At 35.7% G+C, this 14,187-nt stretch overlaps 1 protein-coding gene across 1 annotated transcript in view; it reads left to right on the forward strand.

Moving 5' to 3' along the window:
* The first annotated feature begins 6,525 nt into the window (after window positions 1–6,525).
* The window catches only part of LOC133756601 (tubulin beta chain-like), an 81,520-nt gene continuing 73,858 nt past the window's right edge, over window positions 6,526–14,187 (forward strand). Inside the window, 1 exon segment of the mRNA XM_062187233.1 lies at window positions 6,526–6,648. Coding sequence (XP_062043217.1) covers window positions 6,526–6,648 — 123 coding nt within the window.

Consider the following 14,187-nt stretch of genomic DNA (forward strand, 5'->3'; position numbering starts at 1 on the left):
CAGGAACAATACAGAGATGATTACTTTTCTAAAATTTTAACAACATTTTGTTTAACAGATGGAAAGAGGGAGAGAGGGAGAAAAGGAAAGGGAAAGAGGGAGAAAAGGAAAGGGAGAGAGAGAAAGAGAGAGAGAGAGAGAGAGAGCTCATAAACTAATTGACTCTCCAAATGTCCATAATAGCCAGATCTTGGCTAGGACCAGAGGCAGGAGCTGGAAACAGAAGTCAGGTCTCCTTTATGAGTAGCAGGAGCCAACTGAGCCATCACCACTGCTTTCCAGGGTCTGCATTGTTGGAGAGCTGGAATCAGGAGTGGGATCCAGGAATCAAATCCAATATTTTTTTCCCAATGATTTATTTATTTACTATAAATGAACAGTTGCTCAGACAGAAAGATAGATAATAGAGAGCTTATATTTGATGGTTCATTCCCCAAATGGCTGCAATTGCCAAGGCTGGGCCAGACTGAAGCCAGGGGCCTGGAACTCCACCATGGTCTCTCTCATGGGTAGCAGAGGCCCAAGTACTTGGATGATCTTCCACTACTCACAAGGCACATTAGCAGGGAACTGGATTGGAAGTGAAGCAACTGTTACTCAAACCATTGCCCTTATCGAATGCCATTGTCAAAGGTGGTGACTTAACCTGCTGTAACACAACACCAGCCCATATCCAACCATTCTGATGTGGGATGAGGTCAGTTTAACTGTAGGCTAAATACTTTCTCCCAGAATGCCTCCTCTTGCCACTTATATCAAACTTTATACAGGAAATCCAGTCAAAGCAAATCAGAAAGACAGAGAAATAAAGGTATCCAGATTGGAAATTAGAAAGTTATGCCGTATCTACTTGTATATAACATTACCTATTTATCCATCCTACTTTAAAGACTGTACCCAAAAACTGTTGGAACTAATAACCACAGGAAAGTGCAGGATAAAAAAATAACATCAAGCAATAATCAGTTGTGTTCCTATAACTAATAATATGTTATCTGAAAACAAACCAAGTAAATCCAAATTTGTAAAAGCTACAATAGTAAAATTCTCAGAGATAAATTTGACCAAGAGAATGAAAGATCCTTACACTGAATAACTTACCGCATTAATGAACTACACTGAAGAAAACAGATATAAAAAAGAAAGGTAATCTATATTCATGCATTTATGCAATAAATATTGTGAATATGTCCTTAAAACTCAAAGTGTTCTGTAGACAATGCAATCCCTATCAGAATTCCAATGATATTTTTCAGAGAAATATAAAAAGAAACATACAATTCATATGGAACCACAAAGACCCTCAATAGAGTGATCTTGAACAAAAGGGACAAATCTAGAAGCATCATACTGCCAAATCAAAAGCTGTTACAAACTTCAGTGATATGAGCAGTGTAATATAGGCATAAAAGTAGACACACAGACAAGTGGAGAAGAATCTGGAATATTGAAGTAAGTTCCCACATTGATATTCAATTGATTTTGATAACATTTCTGAGAACACATAGTGGGGAAAGGACAGTCTCTTCAATAAATGTTGCTGAGAAAACAGGATAATACACAAAAGGATAAAATCAGTCATCCTCACACACCATATACAAAAATCAGCTCAAAATGGCTTAAATACTTAAATGTTAGAAGGAAACTCCAAATCTACAAGAAGAAAACCCTGCAAAAATTCTCAATACATTGCTTGGGAAATGTTTTTTGGAAAGGATTCATAAGCAAAATCAACAAAAGCAAAAAAAAAAAAAAAAAAAAAAGAAAATACAGTAAAGCTAAAAAAGCTCCTGTACAAAAAAAGAAGTGAACAACAGAAGGAAGAGATAACTTAGAAATGGGTGAAAATATTGAAGAGCTGTACAACTGATAAGGTGTAATATCCAAACTATATAAGGAAATGAAGCAATTCAACAGTAATAAAACAAGAAAACTCAATTGAAAATTTGTATGAGGCTGAATAGACATTGCCTTTGTTTTTTTTTTTTTTTTTTTATTTTTGACAGGCAGAGTGGACAGTGAGATAGAGAGAGACAGAGAGAAAGGTCTTCCTTTTGCCATTGGTTCACCCTCTAATGGCCGCCGCGGTAGCGCGCTGCGGCCGGCGCACCGCGCTGTTCCGATGGCAGGAGCCAGGTGCTTCTCCTGGTCTCCCATGGGGTGCAGAGCCCAAACACTTGGGCTATCCTCCACTGCACTCCCTGGCCACAGCAGAGAGCTGGCCTGGAAGAGGGGCAACCGGGACAGGATCGGTGCCCCGACCGGGACTAGAACCCCGTGTGCCGGCGCCGCAAGGCGGAGGATTAGCCTGTTGAGCCACGGCGCCGGCGACATTTCCTTTGTTTTAAAAAGATTTATTTTATTTATTTGAAATCAGAGTTACAGGAGGAGGGGTCTTCCATCGCTGATTCAGTCCCCAAATGGCTGCGACGGCCAGAGCTGTGCTGATCTGAAACCAGGAGTAAGGAGCTTCTACTGGCAGGCCCCGCGGCTCACTAGGCTAATCCTCCACCTGTGGCACTGGCACCCCGGGTTCTAGTCCTGGTTGGGACACCAGATTCTATCCCGGTTGCTCCTCTTCCCCTCCAGCTCTCTGCTGTGGCCCGGGAAGGCAGTGGAGGATGGCCCAGGTGCTTGGGCCCTGCACCCCATGGGAGACCAGGAGGAAGCACTTGGCTCCTGGCTTCCGATCGGAGCTTCTTCCTGGTCTCCCATGCAGGTATTGGGGCCCACGGACTTGGGCTATCTTCTACTCCTTTCCCAGGCCATAGCAGAGAGCTGGATTGGAAGTAGAGCAGCTGGGATTCATACTGGCCCCCATATGGGATGCCGGGACTGCATGCGGCAGCTTTACCCACTATGGCACAGTGCTGGCCCCTGAAAAGCACTCATATATTTAAATTCTCAATATCTGTATCATCAGGAAAAATGTAAATTTAAACTATATTAGATAGAACCTCATATTTGTCCAGGATGTCTATTATAAAAAGATAAGTATCAGTGAGAATGTGGAGAAAAGAGAAAGCTTGTACCTGTTCATGGGGCTGTAAATTAGGATAGTCTTTATGGAAAACTGTATGGAAGTGTCTTAAAAATAAAATAGAAATATCATATGATTCCTCATTTTTAGTTTATATCCAAAGAATATAAATTGATATGTCATAGAGATGCCTGCACTCCTTTATTAGAAATCGAAATAAACTTTTAAAATTCTACAATTGCTTGTAAAATTGTGATCAAGAGATCACAATTCCAAATACAAAATATTTGAATTGAATGATTAATATAAAACAAACTAAAAATACCAATACCGAGTAAAAGATTGACTTCAGGGAAATTTTAAAATTTTAAAATATCCAGAATGACATGGAAATATGAAGGCCAAATCATTTAAAAACGTAAAAATTCTATTAAAGTATTTCTGGGTTAGGAATTTAGCCTAGAGAATTAGATGTCAGTTAAGATAGCTACAATTCACATTTCAGTACCTAGGTTCAATCCCTGACTCCATTCCTGACTCTGGCTCCCTGCTAATTCAGGCCTTGGGAGGAGTGGAGATGGCTCAAACAATTGGGTTCCTGCAACACATGTGGGAGATGTGGAATGAGTTCTGGATTCCAGGCTCCACCCTGGCAGGGGTGGGAATCTGGGAACTAAACTGCTGGATGGAAATTCTCTCTCTCTCTCTCTACCTCTCTGCTCTTAAAATAGATAAATGAAAAATTTTAGATATTTCTTCACAAGAAAATATCAGTCGAAGATGGCTTCAATGGCAATTCTGTCAGAAACTGAATAAGGAAATGATAATAATTTTACAAAAAATCTGAATTTAGAAAATAAAAAAAATTACCAATTAATCTGATGAATCTAGTATAGCAACCACAGAAAATTACATTACAAAAAATAAACCACTTGGACAATCTACCTAATGAACATGAGAGAAAGAATCTTTAACAAACTGTTAGTGAGACAAACCCAGCAATGTATACAAGGTTAATATAATTGGTCAACTTGTGGTTATTTCAGGAAATCAAAGTTGATTCAGCAACTGACCAACTGACCATCAACCAATGAAATTCACTACATGAAGAGAATAATTGAGAAGAAAATTATATCAGTATGTGTAAAACCAGTATTTGTTCAAGTTTATTGCCCATCAATTTAAAATATATTTGTGAACCAGCAAAAAAAAAATCTTCTGTATAACAAAAAGTGTCACCAATCTTAATACTTAAAGACAATATTAACATCTGAGTGAGAATAGCCATTCTCACCATTTTCACTTAACATTTTGCTCTCTACTGAGTAATGAGGCACAAAAAATTAAAGGAAGGAAGGAAGGATCATCATATTCTTACATTTGTACTTACGAAGTAAATTGAATCAGTTCTTTTTGCATTAATTGATGAAAATTGTGTGTAATGATTACCATACATTTGCTGTGACCCCGAGAATCAGGCTCTGTGTGCTCGCACGACTCTTTCTTTGAGGGCAGATTCAGGGAGTTTTGATCTCTTGCTTTCTTATGAGAGCACTTAATCCCTTTATAAATTCTCTGCCATCATGACATCATCTAAGCCTAATTATTCCCTGAAGGTACCAACTTTTATCATCACAAATTGGGAGTAAGAACTTCAATTTGAATTGTAGGGCATTGAGAAAAACATTCAGTCCATTTAAAGAAAGTTTAAAAACTTTTACTACTAGATATGAAACAAGAGATTAAGAATAGATAATAGATATGATAGATTAAAATAGATAATGAATACGTACATATGTATGTTTAATACTCATGGGATAATACGGTTTAAACCATTAGTTATCAGAAAAATGAAAGTTAAAACTGCAGAATGCCTACTGTAGGTCCATTAAGTTCTAGAAGTCTACAGAATAAAAAGACTAAGTGTTAGAGAAAATGAAGAAAAGATGGAACATTCACACATTGCTGATAGAGATCAAAATTCTATACATGCTTTTAAAAGATTTAGCATTTTTAATAACATGAGCATATACTTAATACATAACCATTGGGTTTACTCTTAGATAGCTAACTCTCAAAATGAAAACATACATCTACACAAAGGTCCACAGCAGGTCATATTGACAACAATTTTATTGATGATAACTTAAAACTGGAAACAATTTTCATCAAAAGGTGAGTGGATACATATAGTTCATGAAAAAAATTACTAAAGCATATCGAATATACTTACTGAAACACATACATAATATATGTCTCAGAGAAAAATACGCAAAAATAATTTTTAAATGCCAGGAGAAAAAACAATACAGACATCAAAGCAAATCATACATTTACATGTGAGTTTGGAATAAATAAAATTAGGTTATGTTGCTAGAAAACAATATCTGTATCATGCCCCATGAACAAGGTACAAGCTTTCTCTTTTCTCCACATTCTCACTGATACTTATATTTTTATAATTGACATTCTGTACAAACAAGAGGTTCTATAATGCAGTTTAAATTTACATTTTCCTGATGATACAGATATTCTTTGCTGAGGACAGAGATTAGGTGAAGTGTGAGAGTAGCTGACACTGAAGTAGTGTGAGGCAGCATTTTATGGTGCTAGAAATAGTCTACACCTTGATAGTTGTGTAAGTAATTACAAGTGTGCAGTATTTTTAAAATCATTAAATTGTTCATTTAAAATATGTGTTTCATTTAGTGCAAATTATCCTGGAACAATGCTAAATTAATGATATAGGATCTGAACTGGGATGTACATAATCCTAAGGATTGCCAAAACAGCTTTTTTGCATTTTATTGCTCCAGGAAAAATATATGCATGATAAATTCTTCCTTATAATATTTTAAAATATTTTTGTAGTTTATAACTTCTATAACAATGAAAACATTTCAAGATTATATATTTTGTAAAAAGCATCTAATTCTATTTAATTCCCACCTTTTAATCACTAATATAAATAAAGACATTTAAGTAAATATTTACTTTGCTAAAACAAGATGCAAATGAAATATTTGAACTTAAACTATATAATTCAGCTAGAGAGATGCAGAGCAAAATGGCAGCTGAGTAAGGACACTCCAGTGACTCTCTCCTCACAGAGATACTAGTTAGAATAATTTTCAAGCAGCAAGTCACCTTCAACAGAAATACTGAAGCCACAATGCCTACTTTAGTCTAATTTTAATTATATTTTATTATACTTTTATTAGTTATAAAAGTTGCATTGAAAAAAAGCAGAAAGGAAAGAGTTACCTGCACTACCCTTCTCCCAGCTTAGCACAACACTTGGATGTTTTCTCAGTCCCCACTTGGGGGCGAAAGAAGAAATTTAGTACAGTCCTTCGACTGAACAGTGCCTGTGTGGCTGTGCCTGAAGACTGGATATCTTGACCCTCTGCTGCCTTTTCACTGTTCTTCTGACACTGGGCACCCAGGAACCTTAAAGGAGTCCTTCTTAGAACACAGCACTAGTTTGGTGAAGCTCAATACTGGGCAGATCCTAACATTTTCTCCACTTCAACCAGTGCGCATGAATGGAATCTAGACTTGTCCTTGTATCAGGCAGAGACCCGCATCTGGGACGTATCACCACCAAATTTGTGATGCTGGTGTGCATCTCCAAGTTTGCACAGGGCCTTGATAGCTGTGAGACCCAGGTATGACCCAACTAGTACCTGCCAGTGCAGCTTTAAGGCTGTGTCTGTCACCCCTCTGCTAAACATAGGCAGGAAGTGAGTGACCACAGGACTATATTGTGACTCAGTGCTAAGCTACTTAAAACTAATACTGAGCAGATCCTAATAAACATTGTCCCTAGGCCAGTGACTGCAAATAGGACATCTGGACCTGCTTCAAAGCCAAGTGCATTACCACAGCCTCAGTTGGTCAGTGATCACTGACGATGTCTGATAGGAACAGCATCAGGCAGTTATTCCATCTCAGTAGCAGAAAAATAAAACCAAGATGAATTTCCGTCCAACTCCTAGACTGTGCTGATCTCAAGGAGCCATCAGCCCTAGATATGCTCTAGCTTCATATCATGAGTAGCCAGAGGATTACACATCTGGCTCTACCACAGCCAGTGGAAATAGCTTGGAGGTACAGATTACCTTCTTTTTTAAAAGAAAACAATAAAAATTTATTGATTCATTGTGAATAGCACACCAACTACAGACTTGGGATACATTTAGCTTGGATGGAAACAATAAATCTTAATAGTGTTATAATGGCAGAAATGTCCACAGGCTCAAAGTAAATAGAATACTTAGAATTTCTGGGAAGTCAGATCACTATAACTAATCCTTGAATGCACCAATGATGTTGTACACCAAAAAGCATCAAGCACTTACAGTAATCATAAAGTCATCTAACAAAAAAAAAATAGTATCAGAAACCAGTGATCCAGGAATATAAATTTTCAAATGCTTGGATGAGCATTTCCAAGTAACTGTTTTAGGGAAAATTAATGAACTTCAGGAGAACACAGAGAAACAATTTAATACACTAACAGAGATGAAAATACTTGAAATAAACAAACAGAACTCCTTTAACTGGAATGTATACTAAATAAAATTAAAAACATGATTGAAAGCATCAACAGAAAAATAGAACAAGCAGAAAGGAAGAGATAGTGAATTTGAGGATCGGCTACTTGAAATTACACAATTGAAGCAGATAGAAAGAAGAAAGATTCAAGAAAAATGAAAAAAGGTTGGAGAAAGTTTTGGACACATAAAATGAACAAATATCTTAATTGCTGGTATTCAAGAGGGGATTGATAATGTCATAGTAGTAGAAAATATATCAAAGAGATAATAAAATTATATACTTATAGCAAATTATCTGAAAAATAATTATCTAGAAATGATATCATTTCCAATTGATACAAATCAAATAAAATCCCTAGGAATAAATTTAATCAAAGAGGAGGAAGATGAAAATTAAAAATATTGATAAAAGAAGCTAAAGAGGACACAAAGAAGTGGAAAGACATCTCATGGTCATGGACTGTAAGAATCAATGTCATTAAAATATGCATAATAGCCAAAGGAATGTTTAGGTTCAATGTACTCTTTCAAAAGTAACAATGACAATTTTAAAGACTAGAAAACATACTAATATTTGTATATAACATAAAAGATTCCAAGTAGCCTAAAAGTTGTTAAGAAAGAAACAGTATTGCCTGACTTTAAAATATATTGCAAAGTAACAGTAATTAAAACAGTATAGTATTGGCATACAGACACATACATGGAATGTTTGAATAGAATAGAGATCTTACAAACAAACTCCCACATCTACAGCCAACTGACTTTGACAAAGGTGCTATATGTATGAATTGGAACAATAATAATTTTTTCAGTGAAGTTTCTGGGAAAATTGAATATCTATATGCAGAAGAATAAAAAAAGATCCCTACCTCTCACCATGTAGAAATATTAATTCAAATGTATTAAAGACCTATATGTAAGATTGAAACTTTCAAATAACTAAGTGAACATAGGGGAAATGCTTAAGAACTTTAGAATGACAAGGATTTTTTTTCCTTTGTGTTGGACCCTAAAAGCAAAGGAACTCAAATGGATTTCATCAAACAAAAGGATTTGTGCACAGCAAACGAGACAGTCAACAGAGTGAAGAAGGAACCCATGGCATGGGAGACAATATTTACAAGTTATGTGAATCTGTCAAGAGATTAACAACCAGAATCTATAAGGGATTCAAATCATTAACAATAAAGTAGACAGCTCAATTAAACAATGAATAAAGAAAGTTATAGGAATGGCAAACATTATAAAACATTATAAAATGGTCAACATCACTAATAATCAGAGAAATATGAATAAAAACCAAAATGAGATGTCACCTCATTACAGTTAGAAAGATTAATATAAAAAAGATAAAAATGACATATACTGGTAAAGGTGCAAAGAATAGAGAAAACTTCTATGCAATTGATGGAAATTATATTAGTACAACCATTGTAGAATACAGTATGAAACTTCCTCAAAAAAACTAAAAACATAACTACTATAAGAACCAGCACAGCCACTTCTTGGTATATATAATAGGGAAATGAAATCTGTCTGTTGAACAGACATATGCACTCCTGTATATATTGTAGAGCTATTCACAATAGCCAATAAAGAGAAGAAATCTAAATGTCTACTCATTGATGAATGGATACAAATTAAATGTCATCTAAAATGCAATGAAATAGTACTTGGTCATATAAAGGGATGGGATCTTGTCATTTGCAAGATGAATGGGACTGAGGTTCTTCATGTTAAGTGATATAAGCCATGCACAGAAAGACAAGTGTAGTATGATCTTGCACATATGTAGATTCTAAAAAAGGTGATCTCATAGAAGTTAAGAGCATAGTGGTGTTTACCTAAGAGTGGAGAATGCATGGGAGAGGGAAGAAAGGAGAAAAGTTGCTTAATAGGCAGTACTTACAATTGGATAAGAGTGAAATATTCTGAGGTTCTATTGCAAAGTAGAGTGGCTACAGACATTGTTAATGTACTACATTAGCAAAAAACCTTTAAAACTCTGGAAGATAGGATTTGAATATTTTCACCATGAAGAACAGTTGGTTAAGATGCCTCCTTCAATGCCAGCATCTCATATGTGTACCAATTTATGCCCTGAATGTTCCACTTCCAATCTAGCTCCCTGCTAATGTGCCAGGGAAATCAGAGGAAGCTGGTCCAAGTGCTTGGGCTCCTGCACCTAAATGGGAGACCTGGATGAAGCTCCTGACTCCTGACTTCAGCCTGTAACAGCCCTGGCTTTAGCAGCCATTTGGGGAGTGACTCAGCAGAAATAAGATCTCTCTGTCTCTCCTTCTCTCTCTCTGTAACTCTTTCAAATTAATTAATTAATTAATGAATAATAAATATTTTGAAAAAATAATCATTGGAGGACATAGATACATTCATCCTGATTGGACATTGTACAGTATACTTTTGTATCAAAATATCACACAGTGCACCATACCTATGGATAATTTTATGTCTAGTTTTATTTGATTTTTAAAAATAAGTCTAGAATTCTTTTCTCTTTTATGCATAAAATGCTTAGTAATCTAACCTAATGCACTGAGACTTTTCTTTAAAAAAACAAACCTATCATAATCAGAAAAGACAGTATAGTTAATTGATAAACTTTAGGCTATCAAAATCAAAATGAAACCACATTGATAGCAACTTGGGAAAATTTAAACCTTCATTGAATAGGGAGATTGTTAGACAAGTAATGCTACAGTAAAATTGCCACAGCATATAGTTAGAAGCTATCATTTTAATCTCTATCACTTGAAGATACTCTCCCTAAAATTTAGAAATGTAGGTGGAAAATATATTTATCCTTCCAATTAATACCTAATCATTTATGTGACATAATCACATCTGCTGCTGAAATTACAGCATTAGTTTTTATTTGATGAAATCCTGTGAAAATTGTTTTCATAGCATATGCTCAAGGTCTATTTTATGTTTAGTAATCTAATCAAAGGGTAAAAAGGGGGTAGAAACACCAATTTCATAAAGTTAGAACAGTTTCTTTATGTTTCATCTAGTTTTTCTTCGCACATATTCATTCAACCCACATAACCTTTATCCAATGACCAACAGAGGCAAGTGCCACAGATGGCTAGCCCACAGCCCACCTACAGCTATGTATAACTGGTGTTTCAGTGTGTTCTTGCTAGCTGACAAAAATCCACATATTTGCAGGGGTGGTGCTAGGCATGTGGTAATACACAAATGTTTTACTAAAACAGAAAGTATGATCCACAAACTAAACAAATACAGCTCAACACTAGGGATAAGAATGCAAATGACAGGCATTTAAAAGAAAATTACTGTTATGTGGTACAAAATTCTCAAAATAGCTAAAAGAACATTTAAATCAATTTTTGTCACTAGGTGATTCACATGCTAGAAAATTTCTGTTTTGGAGAAGAGAATAACGAGAAGTTTGTTTTGTGATGTTTACATGGAAGAGATCTATATGTGTATTATATATATATATATATATATGTATATATATATTTAAATGTAGTTGCATTATCAGTATTCAAATTCAATGAGTTCTCTCCATTGCATTTCTATTTATTTGAATGGCAGAGACAGAGAGATATCCCAATCACTGTTTCACTCCCCAAATACACAGGACAGTCTGGACAGCCAAAGCCAGAAGCTAGGAACTCGATCTGAGTCTGCCACAGGGATGGCAGGGAACCCAAGTATCTGAGCCATCCCATGCTGCCTCCCAAGGTGTGGATTAGCAGGAAGCTGGATGGGAAAAAGATGTGATAGGGTTGAATGAGGGCTTAACAACCATACCACAAGACCCACCTCTGTTGCACAGATTTCTTAGAATAGTTACATCAAATAATATATTTGATTTTAATCCATCATGCTAATTACATCAAAATATGTTCATACAAAATCAGACTATTGTTTTATTTCCTGAAAGAAGATAATATGTATATTGATCCTTCCATTCACGCATATAGCCATTGCAGTCCCTTACATTTATAAAGTTAGATCCATTTGAATTAAAATAAAATATTTATTTATCTAGATAATTTGGATGTTTGTATATTTTTTCACTTAGTCCAGAATATATTTCAATATGAAACTTCTTGTTTAGTGGTTAAAGTGGTAGTTGCGGGTTGTTTTGCACATCAACACAAACCACTCCGAACATATAATCTATACTCAGCCAAAAACTAGAAAGGAACATAAACTGAAGTGACAAAAATAAAAGACATGAGCAATAAATTCCTATACGTCATTCAGACCTTTCCGGTGAGACACTGAATGAAAGCGTAACAAGACTTTTTTATACTGATAATGTTTTCCTTTGGAATACCATTATTCTGCTTATAAAATTATACTAATATTATGCTTTGATGATATGATAATGATTTAAAAGTTACTGATAATCCAAAAATTAAGGAAAACATGATTAAAGTATTTTAATTCAGTAATTCATCATTTTGTTACATAAATGTAAAAAGTATTCATAGTTTCATTACATGTGTAGAATGAAATCAAGTGCTTATGTATAACAAATCAAATTTGTATTGGGTTTTCAACAACATTATTAGAAAATGGCATCCCATGATGATTATTAATGTATGGCAACACATATACTTGGTTTGAAATGAAAATATAAACTTCTTACAATAATTTATGACATTAATCAACATATTGATATTTCCAGTTTCTATGCCTTGTGTAAAGTTTGACATACATAAATATATATGACATCCTTAAAAGTGATTTTCATCTTACTTTTAATGTCACATATCTATGAATGAAAGCAGTTAATATATTAGCTATTTTTTTCACATTGTAAATTAGTGTAATAATTTCTTACACACTATTCTTTGGGCCTATGTATATGAATATGAAAATTACATAAAATTAGATTTTATACATTTGTATATATGGGTTTAATATTATACATATATATACATATCCATTTTTAATATCACTCATAAGATAAAAATATCAGAGTTACTAAAATAAAATCATCAATTGGAAGGGAAAGAAACATAGGAGGGGCCAGCACTGTGGCATAAATAAAACCACCTCCTGCAGTGCCGGCATCCCATATGGGCACTGGTTTGAGTCCCAGATGCTCCACTTCTGATCCAGCTCTCTGATATGGCCTGGGAAGGCAGTGGAAGATGGCCCCAATCCTTGGGCCCCTGCACCCATGTGGGAGACCCAGAAGTTACTAGCTCCTGGCTTCAGATTGGCTCAGCTCCAGCTGTCGTGGCCAGTTGGGGAGTGAACCAGTGGATGGAAGACCTCTCTCTCTCTCTCTCTCTCTCTCTCTGCCTCTCCTTCTCCCTCTGTGTAACTCTGACTTTCAAGTAAATAAATCTTTCAAAAAAAAAAAAAAAAGGAAACAGCAACAAAATACCTCTGATACACAGAACAAAAAAAAAAAAAAAAGAAAGAAAGAGACAGATATAAATGCTTTTAAATACAGAGACAAAAAAGAAACAAATGGTTTTAAGAGGCAACTATAGATGGACATCTATAGCACCAGGTTGAACCGATTAAAACAAGTAACTATGCAATGTCTATGAATCTGAACTTTGGTGTAGATATTTTTAAAGTTGTTGATTAAGACACTGTATTGGCCAGCGCCGTGGCTTAACAGGCTAATCCTCCACCTTGCGGCGCCAGCACACCGGGTTCTAGTCCCTGTCGGGGCACTGGATTCTATCCCGGTTGCTCCTCTTCCAGGCCAGCTCTCTGCTATGGTCCGGGAAGACAGTGGAAGATGGCCCAAGTGCTTGGGCCCTGCACCCGCATGGGAGACCAGGAGAAGCACCTGGCTCCTGGCTTCGGATCAACGCGATGCGCTGGCCGCAGAGGCCATTGGAGGGTGAACCAACAGCAAAAAGGAAGACCTTTCTCTCTCTCTCTCTCACTATCCACTCTGCCTGTCCAAAAAAAAAAAAAAAAAAAGACACTGTATTAGTCTCTGAGTGTAGCATTATTGTTAATATCTCCTACAGTGTTTTATTCTTTACTGTAAAAGACTTTCCTTTGTGGATAATTATGATCAGTGTTGCAGTTTTGATTTTTCTGAAATATGGTAGAGCAGTATAGTCAGTTTTAGAAGGTCAAAAGATTGGGAAAAGATTAATTTGGTGTCAGACTCTAGAGTACTTATGTCCTTGGTAAGACAATTAATTAGGTGATGAAAGTTTGAGATGGATAAATAATAATGATATTCAAAAACTACTATCATCTCATTATTATCAAAATTTCTCAGTCTAATGCATCTTAGGTATTATCTCAGTCTGTTTGTGCTCCTGAACAAAAGTATCACAAGTTGGGTAATTTATAAACAATAGAAATGTATTTCTGAAAGTTATGGAGGCTTTTAAGTCCAAGGCCAAGGTAGTTGTGGAGTCAGGGTTTGGAGGGGGTCTGGTCTCTACTCCTAAAATGATGCCTTGTTGCTGCATATTCTGGAGGGGATTAATAATCTTTGTACTGGAGTAGTAGAATGGAAGCATGGGGTAAACTTAACCTCTCACCTCTTATAAAAGGCTAATCCACTCATGAGCCATAGACTAATCACTTCTTAATAATGTTGCACTGGGTATTAAGTTCCAATACCAATTTTGGAGAGGACATGGGCTGCACATCATAGCA

The sequence above is a fragment of the Lepus europaeus genome, chromosome 3, assembly GCF_033115175.1.
Source record: "Lepus europaeus isolate LE1 chromosome 3, mLepTim1.pri, whole genome shotgun sequence".
NCBI classification, from domain to species: Eukaryota; Metazoa; Chordata; class Mammalia; order Lagomorpha; family Leporidae; genus Lepus; species Lepus europaeus.